This window comes from Mustelus asterias, chromosome 23 (genome assembly GCF_964213995.1).
Source record: "Mustelus asterias chromosome 23, sMusAst1.hap1.1, whole genome shotgun sequence".
NCBI lineage: Eukaryota > Metazoa > Chordata > Chondrichthyes > Carcharhiniformes > Triakidae > Mustelus > Mustelus asterias.
In genome coordinates, this window is record NC_135823.1 from 49747757 (window position 1) to 49775100 (window position 27344).

At 41.0% G+C, this 27344-nt stretch overlaps 1 protein-coding gene across 1 annotated transcript in view; it reads left to right on the top strand.

Moving 5' to 3' along the window:
• Positions 1-27344, top strand: part of LOC144510752 (uncharacterized protein C16orf52 homolog B) — a 96868-nt gene that overhangs the window by 40223 nt on the left and 29301 nt on the right. The window contains exon 2 of the mRNA XM_078240558.1: positions 24419-24631. Coding sequence (XP_078096684.1) covers positions 24419-24631 — 213 coding nt within the window. The remainder of the gene's footprint in view (positions 1-24418; positions 24632-27344) is intronic.

Genomic DNA, 27344 nt, shown 5'->3' on the forward strand with positions numbered 1-27344 from the left:
TCTTAAACGTACAGAATGGCTTGCTTTTGTGTGATTAAAAGTTTCTGGGACCAAAACGTACATATTGTGCCTTTTAACAGTTTGAAGCATTACTTTGGATCTAGCCTATAGATAGTTTGTTATAGTTATATATGTACTGTGTGCATACACCTCTCATTACAATGGACACTTTGCAAATGAGAGCGGTATGTATTGTGTATATGTATATTTAATAAATTATGGTGTATATAACAATAGGCCAGGTGTAACTCTGTGCTCTATTATAGAGATAGAAAACTCGTGTGAATATAAGAAATTTTATAAAAACCTAGAAATGCATAACAGGTCGATAGGTTAAATTATTAAGCAGCCAACCTACCAAATTGAGGGAAGCCAGAATGGTGGTTGAGATGGTAACTTGTCATTTGGGGCATTGATTCTTTGCACCCTTGCTCCTGGTTACTTATAAACCAGTGAACTGAAATGTAGAGTGAACTTGGCTGGAAAGCAGTAGAAAAGTTGTTGATAATCTGCATACTTGTAGTTGGTTAAACTCCAACAGTATCCTCTCCTCCATAATTTAATTAGATGGAACTGCATTCACTTTGGTTCCATTCTGATCTGCCCAGCCATAGCCAGGGAATCACCTGCTCTGTCTTCTCTTTCTGTTCCTGCACAATTACCCCCGATGACTCTCAAGGATCTATCCTTGGCCCCCTACTATTTCTCATCTCCATGCTGCCCCTTAGAGACATAACCTGAAACCACATCTGGTTCCACGTGTATGCTGACAATGCCCTCTCCACTACCACCTCTCTCAAGCCTCCCACTGTCACTAATTTATCAGACTGCTTGCCTGACATCCAATGTTGGATGAATAGAAATTTCCTTCCAGCTGCATATTGGGAAAACCAAAGTCGTTGCTTCCAGTCCCTGGCACAAACTCTATTCCGTAGCCACTGACTCCATCTCTCTCCCTGGAAATTGTAGGAGTCTGAACTGGAGCCAACGTTGATGTCATATTTGACTGGGGATGAGCTTTTGACCATATATTTGCACTATCACCAAGACCACCTATTTCTACACCCATACCATTGTCTGACTTTGTTCCTGCCTCAACTCACCTGTTGAAACCCTCATTCATGCCTTCATTGCCTTGAGGCATGACTCTTCCAGTGAGTCTTAGCCAGCTTCCACCCTACATAAACTTGAGTTCATTGAAAACTCTGCAACTCGTATCCCAATTTACACCAAATCTTATATTCACTATCCTACATTGGCTCCTGATCAGACAAAACCTTAATTTTAATATTGTTATCCTTATTTCTGAATAAGAAGACATGCTGCCAAAGCTTTTCGTCTTGCACTGATCATGACCATGTCACAAGAATACCAATAGTAAAGGGAACAACAGTTTATACCGCATGAGAAGAGAGTGCTGTTTGGTTAGCAGCAAGTGGACTCTGATTGGCAGTGATGTTGCCATGGAGAATGCACCAGGGAACAGTTAGCAATCAAGTTTTTGTTTAAATTGAAACCAGGCAGGTTGACTCTGGTCAAGGCATGGGGAATGCTTTTGTTTTAGATGAGAAAGGCGCAATGCATATACATGCTCCTTCTGTCTGCAAAAGACAGGACCCTGTGTGTGAATGTATGTAGCTTCTCCATGGCAATGCCTCTACCAGAGTCTACTTGCTAACCAATCAACATTCTCTTCTCATGCAGCATAAATTGTTGTTCCCGTAGTGGTATTCTTGCAAATCTGTCCTGATGAGTCCAAGATTAAAAGACTTGGACTGCATGTATTTTTTTTCATCAATACTCAGGTTTGATACTACCAAATGACTATCTTATCCTTATCCTCAAATTTGCCATGATCTTGTCCCTCCCTGTCTCTGTAACCTCCTCCAACTCTCCAAGACTTCTGCACTGCTCTGATTCTTGCCTCTTGTGTATCCCCAATTTTAGTCGCTCTACTAACTGTCATGCCTTCTGTTGCCTAGGTAGTAACATTTCTTCCCAAAACTTTTCCCCCACTCATTCGTTCTTTCCTCCTTTAAAATTTAGGTTTTTAAGTCATCTGCTCTGCTATCTCCTTATGTGACCCAGTATGAGATTTTGTTCTTTAATGCTCCTGTGAAGCACCTTGAGATGTTTTACTATATTAAAGGCATTATATAAATGCAGGTGCTTGTTGTCAGGGATGTTATTTATTTGCTATGGCTCAAAGATCCAAAACAAACAATGACATAAATAGCTAAGGAATAGTGGAATATATTCTGCCTTGCTATACAGATCAAGTTAAATGCATTTCTACCTCGCATAAGGCTCCTTTCCTTGGCATATTTTAATTGCGTTCCAATTTATCCTATTTGCCTGGTGACCACATGCAGTATTCTGCTCATTTTCACCAAGCAAAATGGTCCAGGTTTGACTTACTACACACAGTAACTTCTCTGGCAGAAAAGCTTGGTAGCTGCTATTTTAGTTTTAGTAAGAAGTCTCACAACACCAGGTTCAAGTCCAACAGGTTTATTTAGTAGCACAAACCACTAGCTTTCGGAGCGCTGCTCCTTCATCAGGTAAGTGGGAGTTCTGTTCACAAATAAGGCATATAAAGTCACACACTCAATTTACAAAATAAGTAGTTTTATAACAGAGCTTCTCTGCTGCATTCTCTAATACTTTGTTAGATAAATCACTATATAAATGGAAGTTAATGTTGTAAACACCAGTGATGTGTGGGGATGTTGAATGGAGAAGAAAAAATGACCTGCCTTATAGAGTGGTCATTCTTCAAATAATATGCATCGTATATGCACTGATCCCATTCCCTCAGGCTTACAGATACAGGTTACGGGAGGAAAGTGCAGCATAGTTTCAGGCCAGAAGAAACTAGTAGCATTTCATGTCACTGCAGCATTCTTTGTTCACGTCTGATAATATAATGCCACCTTTTGGGTCCAAAATCATTAACTTCAAAGATGTGTGGAAGATAATTATCGTTTGAACATTGAACACAACTCCACTGGTTAGATAATCTGACTTTAATTTTAAACATCTGGTTATAGTGCAACACAGTCAGAAGTCTCACAACACTAGGTTAAAGTCCAACAGGTTTATTTGGCAGCACTAGCTTTCGGAGTCTCAAGCTCCTTCATCGGGTTCCTTAAGGAGCTTGAGACTCCGAAAGCTAGTGCTGCCAAATAAACCTGTTGGACTTTAACCTGGTGTTGTGAGACTTCTTACTGTGCCTACCCCAGTCCAACGCCGGCATCTCCACATTATAGTGCAACAACCAAATTCCTCCAGAATTCAGTTTTAACATCTGTGCTCTGCTGTTTGACCACATGTAACACTTAAGCACTCTGCTTCTCATTGCCAGCTTCATTTCTCAGTTGTGCAGAACCTCATTCTTCTTGTCAAATTTCACTTTTGCATTTGCTGTATCGTCCATTTAACTTAATTACTCCAGATATTTTATTGTGCAATCCAGGTAAATGATTTTATCTAGCTGTATTTTCATATTGTTCATTTGTGACGATACTGTTCCTTTAAGGAATGTATTATATCATGTTTCTGGTGAAGGCTGTGTTTATATTTCAACTCTGATTCTGATGCCGAATTGTCTACAACCGGCAGCCTACGTGCTGAGCATGCAGAAGGATAATTGCTCCTAATTATTGGAGTGTTTGTTTTAATCTTTGCTAATGCAGTTTTATGTTAGGGTTGTCCCCTGGGGTTTTCAGAGTAGGGTTTGATTAGGTTGATAAGAAAATCATGTGTGTGGATGGTGCAAGTCTTGCAGGGAGAAAAAGGCAGGCAGTTGTAGTTTGAATTTGAAAAGAGCAATTGCTCTTTTACTTTCTTTTTCTGGCAATTGAAGTCTGGAACCTGCTAGGAAATAAGTATCTCTCTCTCCAGAGGTTTGCAAAAGGCAGGAGGGGTTTTCTCCCCTTCTCTCTCACTGGAGTTCCGCTGTATCCAGACTTCTTCTGGAGGCTGCTATTTGAGAGTTGGAAGACAGATGTCTCTCTCTACCTCTGTCCAGAGGAGTTAAAATGCTGGAGGACTGGGCATTCACGTAAGCCTCTGTGTCTTGCTAACTGAGTCTGAAGAGAAATTTATGTCTGTGGGGATATTGCTTAAATTGCAACCAATAGAAAATAGCTTGCAGTTAAGAATTATACTTTGTCATGTTTAAGTATTTCAATTGGTAACCTTTGTGCTAATTCTTTTTATTTTAACAGTGTTATTAAATAAAGCTTGTTTTAATATAAGCTTCCCAGTGGATCAATAAAATTACACCTGGAGTGGAGCACCTTATGCTCACGCTAATGCCAAAATCACAAATTATCGGGGTCTAGGCTAACTTCAGAATGTACTTTGGAGTTTCTGAGCTGGTCCCTAACGCATACTTCAGACAAATTTTTGTGAAGCGTTTCTTGGTCCTTATTGGAAAGTTATGTAATTTACCTTCTCAATATTGACAAACTGAGCTTGTGCTGTTTGGCTTTTGTCGGTACCAACTTGCCTCTTGCAATGACAGTGTGGACCTCTTGGCTGCCTGCTCAGACTGAGCGCAGTGCTGTGGTATTCCCTTACCCTGAACTTGACCAACATTAATCCTGTCCACCATATAGATTTAATCTAATGCAAAAGCTCTGTTACTCAATTCCTTTCCCTCACAAAATCTTTCACACTCACCACCATGCTCAGCTTTGCTCACTCCCCGTTCTAGAAAATTGGGACTGCCATTGCCTCACCCTACACTACCTGGGAAATTTCTCCAACTAGGCATCTGAGGCTGCACTGTCCTGGTTCGATGGTTGTTGGCGTTGGATGGGTTGGTTAATCCAGTGCTCCCTGGTTAGTTTGCTGCTGCTTATTTTTGGTAAGAATTCCTAATAAACCTCGAATATTCACCCAAAACTCCAGCTCTGTGGAGGACATCAATTTAATCTTTTGTGCCTTCACCCTGTCATGTTGTTCCATTTTCTACGCAGCCTAGATTTTCTCTCTTTCTCTCTCTGTCTGTCTAATGCCTACTCACAGATTATTCTCAAACCAGTGATTGGTCCAATCTAAGGGTGGTTATGGACTGAGCAGATAAGTCACACACAGTGGAACCAACTGTGCTGTGGAAGGCTATTAAAGGTGGTGAATGAAAGAAAACTGTTGAAAGATGCCTAATTGATAACTGCTACCAACTGATTTGAAGTGCGAGGTGTGTGCAGTGTAATGGGCATTGGGGATTTGTAGGCAGCTGAGGTTGAGAGGAATTGGTAGCATGATGAAAAGGATTGGGAATGTAGTGGAGAGAGAGTCAGGGTGGATTGCTAACAGTTATAACACACGGACCATGCTAAGGATGACTATTAGTGCCTGATGGAATATCTGCAAACACTCATCAGCTGCCAACCCCACCCACAGCTCTAGGTTTCACAGCCAAACTTTAGGGCTCAAAACCCTTGGCAACATCTAAAGACCTGCATTGTGGGAATGAAACAGCACATCTTATTTCTTTTAAGATATTTTTTGAAACAACATCTTCACAGTGTAGCTTAAGACTGATGGCTTTATATTCCCACAGTCTTTTGTATTAGGTAAATAACCTAGTTGCAAACTGGTGAGGGCAGAGTGCACTTCTGAGGTTGCAGGGGGAAAGTGTAAAATGCTTAACACTGCAGCTGGCTGTCATTCCTAATATGGGAGTTCTTAATGTTGACATGGAGCGCTTGAAATTGGAAAGTCTTCTGTTCTGTAGTGCTATTGGCCCTCCTTTTGATCAGCAAAAACGGAATTCCCTAAAAAAAAAGATGCAATGTATAATTGCAAATTATGACCATGGTACATTAGCCATTATTTTTGAAGCGGAACTGTGGCTGATAACAGTTCTTTATTAACTTGCAAGAACCATCGAAGTAAATGTGTTCTGGAAATGACAGGCTACAGCATATATTTCTGGGAATTTACATTTACCGCTTTACAAAAAGGATAGAATGGCAAAAAATATAATTTCAGGACAATTGTGCGATTGTTTTCTTCAAATACAATAACCATAACTAGAAATGTGAATCTAATTTCAATTAATTTGAATTTCAAGAACTGCTTGGGTTTTGTAAATAGAGTTTTGATTGGTCCCAAGTAGCAATTGCGCTATAAAAAGAACAGTATTTCTCCGGTTGCTGGAGACATTCCACTATCATGATATCAGGTTACAAATGTCTGATCTGGTTTTGTGTGTGGGTGACTAGAATTGCACTTACACATGGATCAAATAAAAAGGCTGTTGCAAGTTTCAAATCATAATAAATGATTAATTTTTCAAATTTATTAAGGGAGTGCTGCGCACTGGCCGTATCATTCAACATATGCGAACATATTGCTAAAGTTAGTTAGAAAGTTTGTGTGAGCTAAAGGTTAAGTACAGCTGTCACCATCTGGCGTTTAGTTTGCAACTTGATAGTAAAGTAAGATTGATCATAACAGTTGCAGAATAAATGGAGACCCCCATAGAATTTATATTGTTTTATTTGGCAGTGGAAGCAGCCTTTTAATTGAAGGAGCAATTATTCAGGGCAAGACCTTGTTATCATTGGCTTCTTACAGAAAACTAATTGCACCATTTTACGTTTGTGTCCTTGGTTTTATTTATCTCACTTCGTTTATAGCTGCATCCAAAGAATTTTGTTGGTTTGCTTTTAAAATGCACATGTTTGATATTCTGCTCGCCATATCTTGAGGCATGCACTGGAGAGAATGACTTTGTCTGTAGATAAGGCAATACAATGCAGATACTATCAGTGTTTCGCACCTAGTATGACATTGCTTTCTGGTGTCATTCAGTACAGACTTGAGGGGCTGAACAGCCTGCTGCTGTCGCTATGTTTTTGATGTGCTTTGGGATCAGATTATTCACCTAACTCCAGGCTGCTGTTTTTACAATACTGTGAATCTGAAACCACATTGTTGACACAAAACAGGAAGTGTCGCTGAGGGGTTGAACTCTCTTGCAGATCAAACCTCTAACAAAGCAGCTGGTGGTTATTTAAGGATGTGAGTGGTTTGAAACTTAATCGTATCTTGCATCAGTGCTTTTACTTTTTGATATTACAACTGACAGTTAACTGGGGAATAAGAGCTACCAATGATCAATATTTGTAGGTAGTATGTAAGATGCACAGTAATTGAGGCACATTGTTAGTGGGGACTAAGTATAATTCTTTGAGTGTGAATAGTACAAGAGACACTGTGTTGGATTTGCCCCATTCCTCCTTATCAAACTACTTTTACTGTAATATTAAAGAAGAACCAAAGATCTATAAAAAGTTCATTTCCCAAACAGTTTGTAACTTGCAAATATATCAAAGGACACTTCCTGTTTTGAGACATTAAGCAATGCCAAAGCTGGACTCAATTGCAGATCATTAAAAAGCTGCTATATAGTTTATTTTATATTTATAAAAGTGAAAGTTGGACACTGGTGGATAAATTGTTGAGTTTAAAGCATTTAAGACACTGGGAATTAATCAGTGGTTAAAAATTTCACTGAAAATTCCAAAGGAAGAGTGCCTCAGTTCCGAGAGGAGCATGGAGATTTGATTGTGATAGAGGATTCTGACTGACTTTGGTTAAAAATAAAATACATCCTTCCATTCTCAAAGGCAAATTAAAGTTGTATTTTCCACTGTGCAGTACATCAGTTATGCAGCACGTGCTGTTACCATCCTTAAACCACCACTTGATTTACCTCAACACCTATCATTTTTAATCTTGATGTGTTGTTTTAAATTTATCAAGTGGGAGACAAAAAGATGCTTTTTTGCAGTAATGCTTCGTGACTTTGGAACTGAATGTTTTAAGGTAGGGGTAGATAGTGAATTGTTTGGTAGATAGTGATTGTGGATCAAGTAACCAGCTTTATGATTTGATTTATTATTGTCACGTATTGGTATACAATGAGAAGTATTATTTCTTGTGTGCTATACAGTCAAAGCATACTGTTCATAGAGTACATAGGGGAGAAGAAAAGGAGGGGGTGCAGAATATAGTGTTACAGTCATAGTTATGATGTAAAGAAAGATCAACTTAAGGTAGGTCCGTTCAAAAGTCTGATGGCAGCAGGGAAGAAGCTGTTCTTGAGTCAGTTGGTACATGATTTCAGACTTTTGTATCTTTTTCCCAATGGAAGAAGGTGGAAGTGGGTGTGTGGGGTCCTTGATTATGTTGGCTGTTTTTCTGAGGCAGTGGGAAGTTTAGATGGAGTCAATGGATGGGAGGCTGGTTTGCGTGATGGACTGAGCTGCATTCACAACCCTTTGTAGTTTCTTGTGGTCTTTGTCAGAGTAGGAGCCATATCAGAGATGTTGGTGGGCTTTCTTAATATAGCGTCAATGTGGAGTGATCTGGACACCTAGAAACTTGAAGCTCTTGATCATTTCCACTTCATCCCTGTTGATGTAGACAGGAGTCTCACAACACCAGGTTAAAGTCCAACAGGTTTATTTGGTAGCAATTTGCTACCAAATAAACCTGTTGGACTTTAACCTGGTGTTGTGAGACTTCTTACTGTGCTTACCCCAGTCCAACGCCGGCATCTCCACATCATGATGTAGACAGGGGCATGTCCTCCACTATGTTTCCTGAAGTCCATGACTATCTCCTTCATTTTACTGACATTGAGCACAAGATAGTCGTCGCACCATTTCACCAGTTTTTCTATCTCTTTCCTATACTCTGTCTCATGAGCTATCCAGGAATTCCCATGAACTGGGAATGGGTGATGGGAACACTTTCTGTTAGGCAAGCTGTTCAATGCATGAACAATATATTGCAAGGGGGAATGGAATGTAAAAGTAATGTCGCTGTACAGGAACTTGGTGAGACCACATCCAGAGTATTGTGAAGGTTTTGGTTTCCTTTTTGAGAAAAAATATAATTGCGTTAGAAGCTGTTCAGAGAAGGTTCACTTGACCTCTTCCTGTGTTGAAGGGCTTGGCTTATGAACAAAGATTGGACTGGTGGGGCGAATTTACAAAAATGAGAGGGGTTCTTATTGAAACATACAAGATCCAGAGGGGGCTTGATAGGGTGGATACTGGGAGGATGTTTCCACTTGTGGGGGAGATTTGAACATGAGGACACAGTTTAAGAATTAGCGGTCTCTCTTTTACAGTGGCGATGAGAATGTTTTTTCTCTGAGGGCCGTTAGTGTATGGAATTCTGTTCCTCAAAAAGCAATGGAGGCTGGATTGAAGCACCTTTCGGTACACAGGGCTTGGTGAGACTTAAAGGAGCGCCACTTTTTTATTGGAACTGAGGGAATATAGAGAAAATAAAGATTGCAACTGCAAATGATCACTGCAGTATGGAATTGGCAAAGTTTGAGAGAGCCAGTAAAAAGTGTCTGTTGCCACAGTGATGCCAGCTGAGAGGGATGCAGGGGTTGAGGGTAGGCTGTACTAAAGGGATGTCAAAGTACCAGCCTTGACTGTCACTGGCAGCATCTTCACTTGTGAGTCAGAAGATCATGGGTGAAAGCCCCATTCCAGGGAGCTAGACACACTCTCGGCTGACACTTCAGGGCAGTACTGAACGAAAGCTGCAATAGTGTTTTTCTCTGTGCACAAAAGAACAAAATGCCAACTGCACATTTCTTCTGCAATTTGAGAGCCTCTCCACTTTGAGCCGGCAGTTTGTGGTATCAGTGGTAGCCATGATGTGGGGATGGCTCACCCCAGTCCAACGCTGGCATCTGTGTACCCAAAGGTGCTTCAATCCAGCCTCCATTGTTTTTTGGGGAAGAGAATTCCACAGACTAACAGCCCTCAGAGAAAAATCATTCTCCTCATTGCCACTAAAAGGGAGACCGCTAATTCTTCAACGCACTCACCTGATGAAGGAACAGCGCTCCGAAAGCTCGTGATACCAAATAAACCTGTTGGACTTTAACCTGGTGTTATGTAATTTGAGTTGTATGATTTGTCAGAAGCTAGGCTGATTCTTCGATGTGAATGCAGTTTGGGTGAATTTAGGATTGAAAGTAAGTTGTGTTGAGGTGAGCAGTACAAGGTTTGTGACCTGTTATGCTTCATTATTTAAATTTCACATCTGACCACCAATGACAGCTTTCGTTTCTATGCATTTTTCTGATTTTAAGAGTTAACTTTTCTTTATAACTTACCATCTTGAACTGCGCATAAATAATTGCCCTGTAGATAGGTGGTTCTTAGAATAATAGGAGTGTGTTCACAGATAAGGCATAGGAAATAGCATTGTGTAAAAATAGCAAACTTCACCTCTTTGTAAGGTTGGTCAATACTTAGAGCATGTAGGCTGTGACACTTAACTGAAGTGTTGAAGGTTTGTCAACATATCAGATATGTTGGCTAGATTTCCTCACAGTAAGAAGTCTCACAACACCAGGTTAAAGTCCAATTTGTCTATTTGGTAGCCAATACCATAAGCTTTCGGAGCGCTGCTCCTTCGTCAGATGGAGTGGAAATGTGCTCTCAAACAGTGCACAGAGACACAACATCAAGTTACAGAATACTGATTAGAATGCGAATCCCTAAAGCCAGCCAGATTTCCTCAGCCATTCACTGCAGGGGGAGCAGAGAATCATGCTGGCGTGAAAGGCTGGAGAATTCCAGCCATTGTCTTTTAGAACATAAAGATTTATGGCGTGGAAGAAGGGAGTCCGTTCAGTCTGTTGTGTCTGTGCTAACTAAAAAAGAGTCTTATGGCCCAAAAAGAGCTTTTAGGCCATAACCCTGTAAAACGTGCTACTTGAAATGCATGTCAAAGTGTTTTGTCTAGTGTATTGAGAGTTTCTGCCTTTTGGTTGCGATGTTAAATTGAGACCCTGCCTGCTACGTTACTGGGCATAAAAGATCCCACAGCAGCACTTGAAGGAAGAGTGGGTGATTTCTCTGCTTCCTAATCAATTATGTTCCTTCATGTAACATCAAAGACAGGCTAGTCATTCATTTGTACTTGGTCGCATTGATAGTAAAGTGTTTTGGAACATTGAGCATTGATAAGATGCTTTATAAATCCAAGTTTTCTTTTCACTTTTAATTTTTCTTTCTCCTCTTCTCCCCACTTTTCTTTTTCTGTTTCCTTTCTACCTGCCTCTCAATTTCTTCCACTCCTTTCTTCATCCTCGATTGCTTTCAAGGATGACATTCAAGCCTCTGGACTCAGCTGCACATCTTTTAGGTGTGGGGTGGGAAAAGTTGGTCATGTTCTTAGATTTTGACGAAGAGCTTGATTTAGCAATTCAGCATTCAGGGCCTATCAGTGGTTTATTGGTTTGCTGTCTATTTTTCCCTTTAACTTGTTGATTTTTCTGGGAATCGGTGTTGGGAATACTGAGCTCATTTGTTAAGCAGCACTTCAGTCCATGATGTCATGGAACAGTTGTCAAATTTCACAATTGTATCAAGACGACAGTTTTAGGACTGCTATCAAAGCAGCTTGATAGGTTTGTGTTCCCTGAATGATCTGTTCATTTCCTGGGGGCTGGGCGGGTAGTTGTGGGTGGAACGAAGGAGCAAACGAGTCTGAACACATTAAAAAATATAAAACTTCAGCTGTCTTGCTACAAGGATTGATTGGAGGCCTAGTCGCAGCATTGACATCACACTTTCAGTAAAGTGTGATAGATTAGTGAAATGTTCATACTGTGTCAACATGAACTTGGAAAGTAGCCAGCAGTACAGTTCAATATTTTGTCTTTCTGAATTTGTGTTAAGCTTGGCCAGAGAGGAAACAGCATTTAACATTAGTGTGCAATACATGGTAATAGGCATGTCACTGGTGATGTAGTGATAGGAATACTTTAAAATGGAGCATACTCACACCACATGAAAGTATATTGACTTAAGTGTAATTTTTCCTTTGCATATTGATACCAATGTGCTAAATCAGCCTAGTGACAGCACTGCAATATTTCACAAAGACATGGGAATCCAATGTAATTGAGAACTGAATAGCGGAGTGAAGCTGAAGACCTCCTCTAGTGAAGGTCATGGTCAAGTTCATCATCTAAAGAAACAGCAAGAAGCCAGTAGGAAGCATTAAGAGTGCTAACCCAGAATATTAATGAACCTCATGAGTGTCTTTCACCACATGGCATTTGGCAGTAAGAGAACATGTTTATTTTAGCTTTGAATCGTTTGCATGGAAACTATTGTTTCAGTGAACAAAATGGCAACTCCATGTATAGCATTTAGGATATTAGATTTAACTTTCATTGAGAAAAAATTATTTTCTTTATTTTGCCTTTTTGGGATGAGTGGGGGTTGAGGTGGCAGGGAAGAGTGAGCAGAGAAATCTCATGTTAAATTCTACTAATCTATTGCTTTTGTACACCACTCTTTCTAAGGCATGAATCTGGTATTTGCAAGGTTAGCCAAGCGTACAGCATTGTTCACTGCTTGCTAAGGCACCAGAACACATGCCAGTTTGCAGCGAACTTCCTCTGGTAAGTTGCAAAACAGTAGGAGACTGGCTAATTTTCCAGAAATGTTATCACAGTCATTAACCACCCACTGATGTCTTGAAATATCTACTTTAAGAAAAAAGACTTCGAAGTGAGATTTAAAACTAATTTAGACCTTTAGACATTGGTTTTACAGCTGGGAAGCATTTTGGTTTGGATGATGAAATGACCCAAGAAAAATGTGTGTTTGGCTTTGTAATGTTGCATTTTGAGTAGATATTGTCGCTGTGAGCTGATAATTTGTGTTGAATTTTAGTTTGATCAGTAGGCAATTGTTTCTCAAAGCTACAAACAGTTTTTTAACCATTAATTGACCCTTTTAATCTAAGTTAGTACTTTCCCTTGCAGTGAAGAATTTGAGTTTTAGTGTTCCTAAATCTGACAGCTCATAATGATATGTTCATTGTGTCAACTTTCAGTTTTTGATCTTGATGTGAAATGCTGAGTGTCATCTGAGAAGTATATGAATCTTTGCCAGGCTCATATTTTGTTATCAAAAGAGAAAATGCTGGAAAATCTCAGCAGGCCTGGCAGCATCTGTAAGGAGAGAAAAGAGCTGACGTTTCGAGTCCAGATGACCCTTTGTCAAAGCTTGGAAGAGAAGTGGCAGTGAGCTTTGACAAAGGGTCATCTGGACTCGAAACATCAGTTCTTTTCTCTCCTTACAGACGCTTTCACACCTGCTGAGAGTTTCCAGCGTTTTCTCTCCTATTTTGTTATTGTGCCTACTGCAGTACCAGAAAGGGGAGTTGCAGTCGTTAAAGCAGATCGATGTGCCCCGAAGATTTTCTCCACTGCTTTGTTTTGAAGACTTCAGGAGGAGCCATGGCCTGTTTTGATCAGTATGAGGGCCGAGGGGAGGAGCAAATTGGTATACAGGGAAATAGCTGAAACATGGAAGAGAGTCAAAATAAATACAAAACCAAAGAAAAGGGACAACTTGAACAGCAGGAATGAGAGAACAAATCACATGAGAAGTAGGACAATGGGAGAAATTGGATAAAAAGAGGAATGGTAGGAAATATCAAATAATTAATGAAGGAATGGAATTGTTGATTGAATACTCACTTCCATTTCTGCATCAGCAAAACCCACACGGAAGCCCTGTAACAATTCCACCCCCCCCCCCAAATGTCTCGCACCAGTTCCCGATGTGCAATATAAAGTAGTCCAAGATATTAAACAAATTCCTGCACATCGTTCCCATCCATTTTATTTTAAGTGGGTCTCCTGAGGGACTAATTCAGGTTCAGTTCCTTGATTATTTTGCTTTGAAAGATTATGCAAAATTGAAACTTATTTCATTTGAACAGTCATGTTGGACAGATTCCCATTGGGCAATCCGATTACAAAATTAAATTAGTTGCTAAATTAAGACTAATTTATGCTTTGAGGGGTTGGCATGCCTTTTTAGTTTATAATATAACCTCATTATGGAGTATTGATTCAATATAAGCCATGCTGATAATGGGTGAGGTATGCCATTGAGTTTAACTGCACATATTACAGGAAAGCTCACTCCCGTACCCCGTTCCTCAAACTTTATAACACTTTCCGAAATGATGTGGGGCTCGCTGTAGTGTTCTTCTTTGTTTACAAAGACTGCTTTACAATAAAAAATGCAATCACTTTTAGTCAATTTATTCTCTCCAACCAAAACTAGTTACAAATTGTAACTTGAACATTTACTATACCGGTTAAAATACAAACTTGGTTGTTGTAAGACACAAAACTAGAAAGGTATTTCTCAGCTGGGGGTCATTGCATTGAGGTTTTGAACTTTCAAATAGATAATGGCGTTTTAGCTGACTCTAAAATAGCATTTTTAAAACCAGAATTTTGCTAAACTTTAAAGGGCATGTGAAATGTTATGTACTTTATAGCTATATTTACTAAGATTTCAATGAAGCATAACGAAGAACAAGCAACATGCTCATACTTTAAACTGATAAAACACCTCAAAGATATCATTAATTTAAATGTAAAGGAAAGGTAATTTTTAGTTTCCCCTGCAATTGGCTGGTTTTACTATTGGTGCTGTTCTTGAGATTTCATTTAGGTATCAACTCGTATAGTACAATTGAAGTTACGCTTGAAGTTAATCATCTGAAACTCATAGCAACTTTTAACATTTTAATACACAGCAAAACCAAATGTTGAGTGTTGAAATGAGATTCTTGGAGAGTTTTGGTGTTTCCTATCACTGTTATTTAACCAATGCACAATTAAATCCATGGATAAACTTTGTTAAATGTGCCACATTAATGATTTCACAAAGTCAGCATGTTCCTAAAAATGAGTGACTCTTGTGGCTTGTTTAAGCTTAAAATTGAATCATAGAATGATTACAGCACAAAAGGAGGCTATTCAGCCATTATGTCTGTGCCAGCTCTCTGCAAGAGCAATTCAACTGGTCCCGTTCCACTCTTTCTTTGTAGCCCTGCAAATTATTTCTCTTCAGATAATGCATTCATACTGCCTTGCCATATATTCATTGCTGAATTGACATTCATTGAAATAATTGAATTCATTCATGTCGCACAAACTTGTTAAAATGAAAGGCAATCCAAAAAGTCGTCTTCATCCTATATAATAAAAGGGTCGTAAAAGGAGGAGTGGGGCCGATTAGAATCCAAAAATTAGATTTTAGGCATGGATAAGATCCCTCATGGCAGGCTGGTGCAAAAAAGTTAAATAACTTGAGATCAAGGGTGGACTAGCTCGATGGATTCAGAACTGGCTTGGCCATAGAAGCCAGAGGGTCGCAGTGGAAGGGTGTTTTTCTGAATGGAGGTTTGTAACTAGTGGTGTTCCCCAGGGATCAGTGCTGGGACCTCTTGTTTGTAATGTATATAAATGACTTGGAAGAAAATGTAGCTGGTCTGATTAGCAAGTTTGCGGATGATACTAAAATTGCTGGAGTTGCGGATAGTGATGAAGGTTGTCAGAGAATACAGCAGGATGTTGATAGACTGGCAAATTGGGCGGAGAAATTGAATTTAAGCTGGGCAAATGCGAGGTGATGTATTTTGGTAGATCCAATTCAGCTGGAAGCTATGAAATAAATGGCAGAACCATCAGGAGCATAGTCACAGATCTGGGAGTACAGGTCCACAGATCCTTAAAAGTGGCAACAATGGTGGAAAAGATGGTGAAGAAAGCATATGGCATGCTTGCCTTCAGCGGCCAGGGCATCAAGTATAAAAGTTGGCAAACTATGTTAGTTATAAAACATGCTGGTTAGGCCACATTTGGAATAATGTGTCCAATTCTGGTCGCTACACTACCAGAAGGATGCAGAGGCTTTGAAGGGAGAACAGAAAAGGTTTACCAGGATGTTGCCTGGTATGGAGGGTATTAGCAATGAGGAGAGATTGAATAAACTGGGATTGTTTTCCCTGGAAAGACGGAGGCTGAAGGGCGGCCTGATAGAAGTTTGTAAAGTTATGAGGGGCATAGATAAGGTAAACAGTTGGAAGCTTTATCCCAGGACAGAAATGACAATTACAAGGGGGCACAAGTTCAAGATAAGGAGGGGAGGGTTCAGTGGAGATGTGCGGGGGATGTTTTTTTACACAAAGGGTGGTGGGGGCCTGGAATGCACTGCTGAGTGAGGTGGTTGAGGCAGACATGTTGGTGCTATTTAAGACTTGCCTGGATAGACACATGAATAGGTGGGGAATAGAGGGATACAGGCAGTTGATCTGGAAAGGACAATGTGATCGGCGCAGGCTTGGTGGGCCGAAGGACCTGTTCTGTGCTGTGGTATTCTTTGTTCTCTTTGAGGTGCAGGACAGGGGCTGAGGTACTGAATGAGAACTTTGCATCCATCTTTACCAAAGATGCTGCGCAAGTCATAGTGAAGGAGGGAGGTAATTAAGACACTGGATGGGCTCGAAATTGATGCAGTTGAGGTATTGGATAGGCTGCTATGTTTTGAAATAAGTCACTAAAGCCAGATGAAACATATCTAAGAATGCTGAGGGAAGCAAGGATGGAGATTGTGGAGGCATTCGCCATAATCTTCGAATCCTCCTTAAACTCAGTGGTGGTACCAAAGATTTGCAAACGTTCAAAAAAGGGTGTGAGGTCAAGCCTAGCTGACAGACCAGTCAGGTTAATCTTAGTGGTAGGAAAGCTTTTACAAACACTAATAGTAAACAAAATTAACAATAACTTGGAAAAATGTGGATTAACTAAAGAAATCCAGCATTAATTTTGAGCGCAAATTGTGTTTGAACCAATTTATTTTAGTTTTTTGATGATGTAATAGATTGGGTTGATGTGAATGATGCTAATTCCAAAAGGCATTTGGTAAAGTTCCACATAAAAAGCAAAGTTGAAGACAGAAGAAGTATGGATACAAAGTTGGTGGAGTAACGGGAAGCAAAGAGTAATGGTAAATGGTTGTTTTTTGGGCTGGAGGAAAATAGTGGGGATCCCCAGGGGTGAATGCTAGAAGCACTGCTCTTCATCATCATTCCTAATGACCTAGACTTTGGTGTTTAGGGCACGATTTCAAATTTTACAAATATTGTGAACTGTGAGGAGGCTAATGATGAACCTCAAGAGGACACAGGCTGGTGGAATGAGCAGACAAGTGGCAGATAAAATTTAATGCAGAGAATGGTGAAGTGATTCATTTTGGTAAGAGTTTTAACGTTTATTAATGTCGCAAGTAGGCTTACATGAACACTGCAATGAAGTTACTGTGAAAATCCCCTAGATGGCACACTCTGGGGGCCTGTCTGTATACACTGAGGGAGAATTGGCCAAAGCACCTAACCAGCACATCTTTCGGACTGTGAAAGGAAATCGGAGCACCCGGAGGAAACCTACACAAACATGGGGAGAACTTGCAGACAGTGACCCAAGCCGAGAATCGAACTCCAGTCCCTGGCGCTATGAGGCAGCAGTGCTAACCACTGTGCCACCATGCTGTAAAATAAAGGATACAATTCTAAAGGAGGTGCAGAAGTAGAGGGACCTGGGATATATATGCACAAGTCATTCAAGGTAGCAGAGCAGGATGAGAAAGCAGTTGTCATTTTGGATTTAAACCTCTACACAAATGATTACAGTACAAGATTGAAGGAATATGTACTGACGGGCAGTGATTAGGTTTATGTTCATGTTCAATTGTTCAAGGGCATTTTAACATTTTTTACTCCCAGACAGTGTGCAAGATAGAAACTTGATGTTTGCGCCATCTCAAGTCTCCCCAGCTTCTGTTTTGTAACTCCTTTTTATTGACCCTGTGGAAACTTGACTTCCCGATGCCAATTGTTCAACTCAAGTATCATGATCCAATATCCGGCCATCTCCATTCATGTTTTATATCTTGGCCAAGTGGATTGGGGATATGTTGGAAGCAATTGATCAAAAAGGGAGGTGCCAGCCAGAGTTCCAGCACCTCCCACAGTCCAAAAGACGTGCTGATTAGGTGCATTGGCCATGCTAAATTCTCCCTCTGTGTACCTGAACAGGCGCCGGAGTGTGGCGACAAGGGGACTTTCACAGTAACTTCATTGCAGTGTTAATGTAAGCCTACTTGTGACAATAATAAATAAACTTAAGCTTAGTATGGGAGGCCATACAGCAAAGGTTCATTGGATTGGTTCCTGGGATCAGAGGTTATTCTATGATGAAAGGCTGTGTAAATTGGACCTATACACTCTGAACTGAGATGTCGAGAAATGTCTTCACTCAAATTTGTTGTGACGGTCTAGAATTCTCTATCTCAGGGAGTTGTGCATGCTCCATCGTTAAATTATTTAAAGCTGAGTTAGACAGATTTTGGTGTCTCATGGACGTTTGCGGTTGCAAGTTTGCGGATGACACGAAGATGGCTGGACTTGCGGATAGCGAAGAGCATTGTCGGGCAATACAGCAGGATATAGATAGGCTGGAAAATTGGGTGGAGAGGTGGCAGATGGAGTTTAATCCGGATAAATGCGAAGTGATGCATTTTGGAAGAAATAATGTAGGGAGGAGTTATACAATAAATGGCAGAGTCATCAGGAGTATAGAAACACAGAGGGACCTAGGTGTGCAAGTCCACAAATCCTTGAAGGTGGCAACACAGGTGGAGAAGGTGGTGAAGAAGGCATATGGTATGCTTGCCTTTATAGGACGGGGTATAGAGTATAAAAGCTGGAGTCTGATGATACAGCTGTATAGAACGCTGGTTAGGCCACATTTGGAGTACTGCGTCCAGTTCTGGTCGCCGCACTACCAGAAGGATGTGGAGGCGTTAGAGAGAGTGCAGAGAAGGTTTACCAGGATGTTGCCTGGTATGGAGGGTCTTAGCTATGAGGAGAGATTGGGTAAACTGGGGTTGTTCTCCCTGGAAAGACGGAGAATGAGGGGAGATCTAATAGAGGTGTACAAGATTATGAAGGGGATAGATAGGGTGAACAGTGGGAAGCTTTTTCCCAGATCAGAAGTGACGTTCACGAGGGGTCACGGGCTCAAGGTGAGAGGGGCGAAGTATAACTCAGATATTAGAGGGATGTTTTTTACACAGAGAGTGGTGGGGGCCTGGAATGCGCTGCCAAGTAGGGTGGTGGAGGCAGGCACGCTGACATCGTTTAAGACTTACCTGGATAGTCACATGAGCAGCCTGGGAATGGAGGGATACAAACGATTGGTCTAGTTGGACCAAGGAGCGGCACAGGCTTGGAGGGCCGAAGGGCCTGTTTCCTGTGCTGTACTGTTCTTTGTTCTTTGACGTAAGGGATGTGGGACGTGGTGAGAAGTGGAGTTGAGCTGGAAAATCAGCCATAATCAAATTGAATGGCTGGGGAGGTTTGGGGGGCCTTTTGTCTACTCCTACTTCTTAAATTCTCTTGTGTTCAGTGTCTGGTCCATTCAGAGCCAAGACAATGAGGGCAGGCAGACTTTTCAACCAATAGAGGCATCACACCCAGTGTCAATTCCCTGTCCCCACCTGACAACCACATATACCAACCCAGGTTACTGAAAATGAATCAAACCTGGGTCACTGGCGCTGTGAGGCAGCAGTGCTAACAACTGTGCCACCGTGCTGCTAGTATTTCCTCCCTTAAATAAGCTGATCAAAACTGTGTAAAGTAGTCCGCGTGTGGTCTTACCAAACTACAAACAATTGTCGCAAGACTTTCTTTTATTCTTGTACTCCAATCCTCTTGCAATAAAGGTTAACATGCCGTTTACCTTCCGAAATGCTTGCTGTACTGGAAAGCTTACTATCTGCGTTCTGTGAAAGAGTACACCAGAGTCCTCAACATTTAGAAGTTTCAAGCCTTTTTTAAAAAAAAATCTGCTTTCCTATTCTTACTACCAAAGTGAATAACCTCACATATCCACATTATGCTCAATTTGCCACCTTGTTGCATTCACTTAACCTGTCTATATCTCTTTGCAGCCTCTGTGTTCTTCTCACAATCTTAGTACTGTCAGAAAGCTGTCTCTTTCTCAAAATCATTAATATGAATTGTATATAGCTAAGGCCCCAGCATTGTGCTTTACAGCCTGCTACTCATTACATCCTGCCAACTTGAAAATGCCCTGTTTATCCCGACTCTCTGCTTCCCGTCCATTGACCAATCCTCCATTCGTGCTCATATATTATCCTGCAATTCCTTTATCTGATGTATTAGCCTTTTGTCTGGCACCTTTTCAAATGCCTTTTGGAAATCCTGGTTCCTCCTCTTCTCCCCAATTAAAAGTCCTCAAAAGTGTGGCACCTTTAGACAGTGCAAAGGTGAAGAGAAGATTGACAGGAACATCTGTCAAATCGGTGACAATCAGATTCTAATTTGTGTGCTTTCTTTCCCTGTGATCCCTGTGGAAGGATAACATTCAGCAGAGACCATTTTCAGATATAATGTTCCAACACCGCTATGCCACTAACTGCCAGAGTAAACAGCTCAGTGCAGCGCGTGTTCCTACGTGGCATGTTGTACCTTCATTTCTGTAGAGGAAACTGAAAGGCTTGGCATGCATGTACTGTAGCAACTTTTACAAAAGTTTATTTGTATTTAATAAATTCATGAGTTCCAGAATTTGTAACCAACAGCAAAAATGTTGCTTAAATATTTAATGAATCGGAACGTATTTCATGTGGACACTGTAACCATTGTACTTAGCATAATGGAGACCAAGTGCATGCTATAAATTTTCATTCACAATACAGGTCCAGTTAAGGAGCTGTCTGGAAGGAAAGGGCTTACCGCAGAATTCTCAGAATAAATAAAAACTTATCCAGTTGAGACATTTGTTAGAACAGTTTATTAAACATCTAACAAATTATTGTTTTTAATGTGCTCTTCAGTGGATATTGAAGTAATGACCTTGTAAATAATTCCTGCTTTTCCTTCCTACTCCCCACTGATGACTTATTATTTATTTCCCCATCTGTTTTCTACTTTTATTCACACTCCAAAAACCACTGATGCTGCCCCCCCCCCCCCCCCACATACATACACACACACACACACACACACACACACACACACACACACACACACACACACACACACACCAGTACTTGTATGTGAACCTAGGCAAGACTATTGAGCAAAGGTAGCCATCACCATTTATTTCATTCTGTTCTCCCCCAACATGCAAGCACACTTTCTTTCTATAAGTGTTGCTGGATAGCCAGCTGGAAGAGAAACTCTGACTGACTGATTAAGGCCATAGATAAAAAGCAAAATACTGCGGAAGCTGGAATCTGAAAGAAAAACAGGAAATGCTGGAAAATCTCAGCATGTCTCACAGCATCTGTGGTGAGAGAATAGAGCCAATGGTTGGAGTCCGGATGAACCTTCATTTTGATTAAGACCATCTCCATGTACAGTCCCTTCCCCAATTCCTCTCCAGTCCATGGGTTCAGCTCCACTGACACTCCAGCTGAGTTCCCTGTACAGATCACAAGTGGCACCTTCTTCTGATTCCTCATGGTCACTATTGCACTTGGTAGTGTGTTTACCCACTGAGCCATTGTCGTATTCTCTCTATCTCTCTCGCTTTGTCCACTCTTCCTGTGGTGTAATGAGTTTTTCTCCTGCCATTTTGGTTGCCTCACAGCAGACATATGATGTATCTGATTTTGTCTCCAGAGCAGCTAGCAGATGCAAAGGAGCACATTCTATGATATTCTGAATTCTCTCTCTCTCCCTGTGAGTGAATCCTGTTTCCTCTCAGACATACTTGTTTGGGAAATTAGTGTCTGCGTTTCCACTGATTAAAAAAAAAAATGTTAATTTGCTCAGCTTATCAGAAAATACATTCTGAACAAGACTTCCTATGTGTGCATGTTCAGCTAAAGATTGCTGTTTAAGCACTGGTTAAACCTCCCGGATGTGGGGTTTTTTGTTATATTAGGCAGCTGCCTGATCTAGAAATATTTCTTTTGATCCCTTTGCACTCACCACAAGGTTTAAGGAGATGATTTGTGGCAACAAAGAATTGGAGTATTGTGCACAGGTTCTAGTGCCTTGTGAACTGTATATGCATGTTATTAGTTAAAATCTATTAATTATAGTATTTTTGGTGGCATTAAAACTGGCCCTGTCTTGTAAAACCTCAGAATAATGAGGTGAGAGTCCCTGTGAGGCCAGTATGTCACGTGAACTTGGACAGTGTCAATCCAAAACAGACCCGAACTTAACAGTTGCCATTCTTACTTGAATAGGCCATTAGATGACTATCATGAGCCATTGAGAAGCCACATTGAAGCAGGGCAAAATGGGGAACTATACTTTGCATGTAACTGCACTGAGCCTTAACTAGGAGCTCGTGATACTAGGGTTGTCATCACGCTGAGTAGTCTAAAAGATAAAACATTTTATTCCCCAGCATTGACAGCTCATTTTGATGAGCACAATATGTTGAGGGTTGAAGTCAACTGATAATTGAGAAAATGCCAGCCTGACCATGCTGTTTTCCATGCTGTTTTAATTGTCAACCCAGGGTACATTGTAACCGGTGAGCTGTCTCTTTTTAGACTGGTTCTTGCTGACTAATTCGATGAGTACAATCAGGTTATAACAGAGAGTGCGATGTAACTAAATGATGGGATAAATCCATTCTTCATTTTAATTGGTTAGGGCGCAAGAGATATGTGCAGATGAGCAGTCTTCCCTTTGCACTTGAGCAAGATGCAGTCCACTTTCATCACTTCCTCATCTAGCGTTGTTTTTGTTCCACAGTGAATTTGCAATTTCAACCGGAAACTTGCACATCGAAGCCAAGTCTACAGATGTTGCTTGCAGCTGCAATGAGGGCAGCAGGTTGGCTGCAAATGTTGACACAGCAGATTCTTTATTTAAATCCCCACCAGTTTCTTTTCTCTCAATCCCTGACTCATGTTCTATATTAAAAGGAAGTCTGACATTTATATGATGTTTTTCATTACCCAGGACACCCCAAAGCAATTTTGTTGGCAATGGAGTGCTTTTGAAGTGTAGTCACTGTTGTAATTTAGGAAACATGGGAACCACTTTGCACTCAGCAAACTCCTACAAACAGCAATGTGACAATGACCAGATAATCTGTTTTAACTGAGAGATGAGTATCAACCAGAGCTCTGAAAACATTTTCTGAACAAAGTGCCACAGGATCTTTTAGAATCTTAGTGGGCATAGTAAAGTCCCATTTTAATGTCACATCCGAATAATTGCACCTCTGACTGTGCTGCACTCCTTCAGTGCAGTGGTCAGTTGAGACTTTATGCTCAGTTCTCTGGAGTGATACTTGAATTCACAAACTGAAGGGCAAGTGTACTACACACTGAGGTACAACTAACCACCAAATTATGTCCAAGTGAATTTACAATTTCAATTTCACAAGTGGTAAAGGGGAGGACCATTTCTGCAAATAGTTAATTAGTTAACTTGTATAATATTTTGGTTTTGCAGCTTTCAGAGCAAATTAATACTTTTTCTGCTGGAGAGTAGATTTTCCACATCGGTTTATATCTTAGTCCATCTGACCAGATTTTGTGTATCGTATCTGGTTTCTACTTATATGGATGATGTGGTTAATGAAACTTGATTCATAGTGGAGGCAAATGTGAAAGAATACCGCAGGAGACGGTGGCACAGTGGTTAGCACTGCTGCCTCACAGCGCCAGGGACCCAGGTTCAATTCTGACTCGGGTCACTGTCTGTGTGGAGTTTGCACTTTCTCTCTGTGTCTGCGTGGGTTCATAGAAATCATAGAAACCCAACAGTGTAGAAAGAGGCCATTCGGCCCATCGAGTCTACACCGACCACAATCCCACCCAGGCCCTACCCCCATATCCCTACATATTTACCCGCTAATCCCTCTAACCTACCCATCTCAAGACACTAAGGGGCAATTTTAGCACGGCCAATCAACCTAACCCGCACATCTTTGGACTGTGGGAGGAAACCGGAACACCCGGAGGAAACCCACGCAGACACGAGGAGAATGTGCAAACTCCACACAGACAGTGACCCAAGCCGGGAATCGAACCCAGGTCCCTGGAGCTGTGAAGCAGCAGTGCTAACCACTGTGCTACCGGTTTCCTCTGGGTGCGCCGGTTTCCTCCCACAGTCCAAAAATGTGTGGGTTAGGTGGATTGGCATGCTAAATTGACCCTAGTGTCAGGGGGATTAGCATAGTGGGGTTACTGGAATAGGGCCTGGGTGGGATGTGGTCGGTACAGGCTCGATGGGCCGAATGACGACCTCCTCACTGTGGGGATTCTATTCTATGAGACGCTTAACTAAAGTGGTTTATTTTGTATACTATCCCTCTGTTTGTGGGATTGTGTACGTATGTCCATGTAGAGGTGATACCCTTGATCTCCACTGCATTTGAGTATAAGTTTGTTTGTAGGCTTACTTTAAGCAAAGAGAGTATTGCCTGATGTACAAACAGAAGGGTAATTTATTTTGTCTCTTTTCTTTGCTCCCATAGGTGCTCTGACGGTTGGCCTCGTCCGTCAGTGCCAAACCATCCATGGCCGTGACCGAACATGTGTCCCTCCACGTCTTCCACCCGAATGGGTCACCACACTGTTTTTCATTATTCTGGGCATTATTTCATTAACGGTAACGTGCGGTTTGCTGGTGGCTTCACATTGGCGAAGAGAAACTACCAAATATGCCCGCTGGATAGCCTTCGCTGGAAGTAAGTTCAATTTGGTTTCAGAGTTAAACTCCCAAACTCTTGCGAACCTTAAGGATTTTCCGGAATTGCAGTAGTGCAAGTGGAATATTTGCTCCTGTCCCCCCATCTCACCCCTCAAACCTACGGGGGTGGCTACATTGTCTTACCACTGCCTGGTGTAACAGTTTGTTGGGAGGTGCATTCTTTAATGCTAGCATGAACAGATTTATGACATTGGTCAAATTTATTTACCAGGCAGAGTACCTTCCCAATGAAGGTTATTGCTGAAACAGCCCTGGACTATAGGGTGTTCACCTTCACCGGCCTACTATTTGCAGCAAGCATAAAATGCAAACAGGATTTCCAAGTGATCTAGCTTTCATTAGCCTGTAATGGGACTGTTTGGATACAGAGTTCTGTATTGAAGTTAATAAACACAAGGTAATCCCTTTCGCCGTGCAGCAAATTAATTATATCCCAACTAAGAATGGACTGTAAACATTTGTGCAGATTTTGACATGCCAGCACGAGAGGTATGACCTACTGTACTGCAAATTGTAATTTACAGATGGCATTCTTTGGCCAGGCATCAATTTTATTATCCCGATGAAAGCTTCAATTTTTTAAAAAAAATCCCCTTGTCTTGGTGGATTATAAAGGATTTAATAACGGTTGATAAAAATCTTCTAATTTGAGGTTTGGCTGCTGTTGGTCAGTTTATATCGGGTGAAACTAGAACCAAAGTGTTGGAAGAAGGAAAGGAGAAGAGAAGTATTTGCACAGCTGCCAAATCTCGTATTTGCCAATCTTGTGACACCCAACAAAGTAATTATTGTTGATTCTAAGTGTGTTTTTAAAAAAAACCGAAAGAACCTGCATGTATGTAGCACCTTTCGCGACTTCAGAATGAGCCTCGAATATTTGAATGTTTAAAAACATGAACCATTGACGCTATTTCTGTGAAGCTTATACCTATGCAAACAGGTCAGACAAAAAGTGTTCTGTACAGAAGTAAATCCCAGAGTGACAGCGATTTTGTTGAATTGAGTTGGAGCCAACACTAGTAAATGATCCAGTCTGTTCTTTGATACAACAGGTTCTGTGAGCAAGCTTGAATGAGCATTCCCTGAAATTGGTATTTTAAATTATTAAAGGGCATATGAGGACCACACCTTTGTTTAGTTTGAACTTTGAAAAAATCCATTCATACTTTGTCCTGGAAATGTATTGGCGCCTGATGTTTGCTTTTAGATGATAACATCAGCTGAAAAATACAATTTTTAAGTATAACCACTTGTTAGGAATAAAATAAAAAACGCTGGAAAAACACAGCAGGCCTGACAGCATCTATGGAGAGAGCAACAGAGTCCCTGTGACTCTACGGAGCTTTGAGAGGGAGTAGTGTGATGGATTATATGCTGTTTAAGAGAGATTGGAGCAGCTGGAGCCGAAAAGAATATCAGTGATGAGTGGGACCTAGGAGCGATTTCAGCAAGGATGTATAGGGCACAAGACTGAGTAAGTGTCAATGGTAGTGCGAAGGACTATAGAACATGCAGATAGTGGCGCAAAAGGTAAGAAAGCAGAATATGTTAATAAGAGAACAAAGGTCCGTACACAATGATCATGTGACAGGTGACCCAGTTCCTGGGGTGGGGTGGGGTGCTTTGCATTGAGACAAAAATGTTCTGGATAAAAAAAGGGCCAAGATGGAGGACATGGTCACAGTTTGAAGTTGCTGAACTCAGGATTGAATCCCAAGGGAGTGCTAGCTATAGTGTGCCTAATTGAAAAATGTGCTCCTCTTCTGGTTTACGTTGCGTTCCAGTGAAGCCCAACACAAACTGAAGCGTAGCGCCTCATCTTTTGATTAGGCAGGTTACAGCCCTTGGGACACAACATTGAGTTCACCAACTTTAGACTGTGACCTTTCTCCTCCATCTTGAACCCATTTTAATCCGAAACATTTTTATGCCAATGCAACTCCTTCTTCCCCCCCACTGGGCCATCTGTCACTTGTTCTTATACTTTGTTTTCCCTGAGCACTGACCTTTGTTCTTCTATTAACACATTCTCCTATTTTTATGCCACTATCAACACCTATATAGCCCTTCACACTCCCATTGGCACTTCCTCAGTCTCATGCCCTTCACATCGCTGTTGCAATCTCTCCCACCTATCACTGACCTTCTACTCTGCTCCAGCTGCCACACTCCTCTTATACAGTATATAATCCATCATATTTTTCCCTCTCCTTGGCTCTGATGAAGAGTCATATTGACTCGAAACATTATCTTTCTTTCTCCACAGATGCTGCCAGGTGTACTGAGTTTTTTTCTGCATTTTCCATTTATTTTTCAGATTTGGAGGATTTTGCTTTTATTTACCACTGGTTAGGATCCTTCCCCTCTCATCCCAGTTTCCTGAAAAAAAAGGTAAACTTAGTTCCCATTTTTAACCAGGAGGTTTTGGATTTCTTTCAAGTTACCTCCTAGTCCTAGCTTTCTGACAATGTCAGCTACTTACAACATAATGCCAACATTTCAAAGTGTTTTTCTTCCTAACTATGCAGCATTGAAATAACAAACTAATAGGTCAATAAATTTAGAAATCTGACTGCCTAATCCCGGAAAAGTAGGTTAGAACATTGATCCTTGACTGGAAACGTGAAACCCCCATCACAACTTTTATTCTGATTTACTTTCATAACAAGCTCTTAGCAGTCCAATTCACA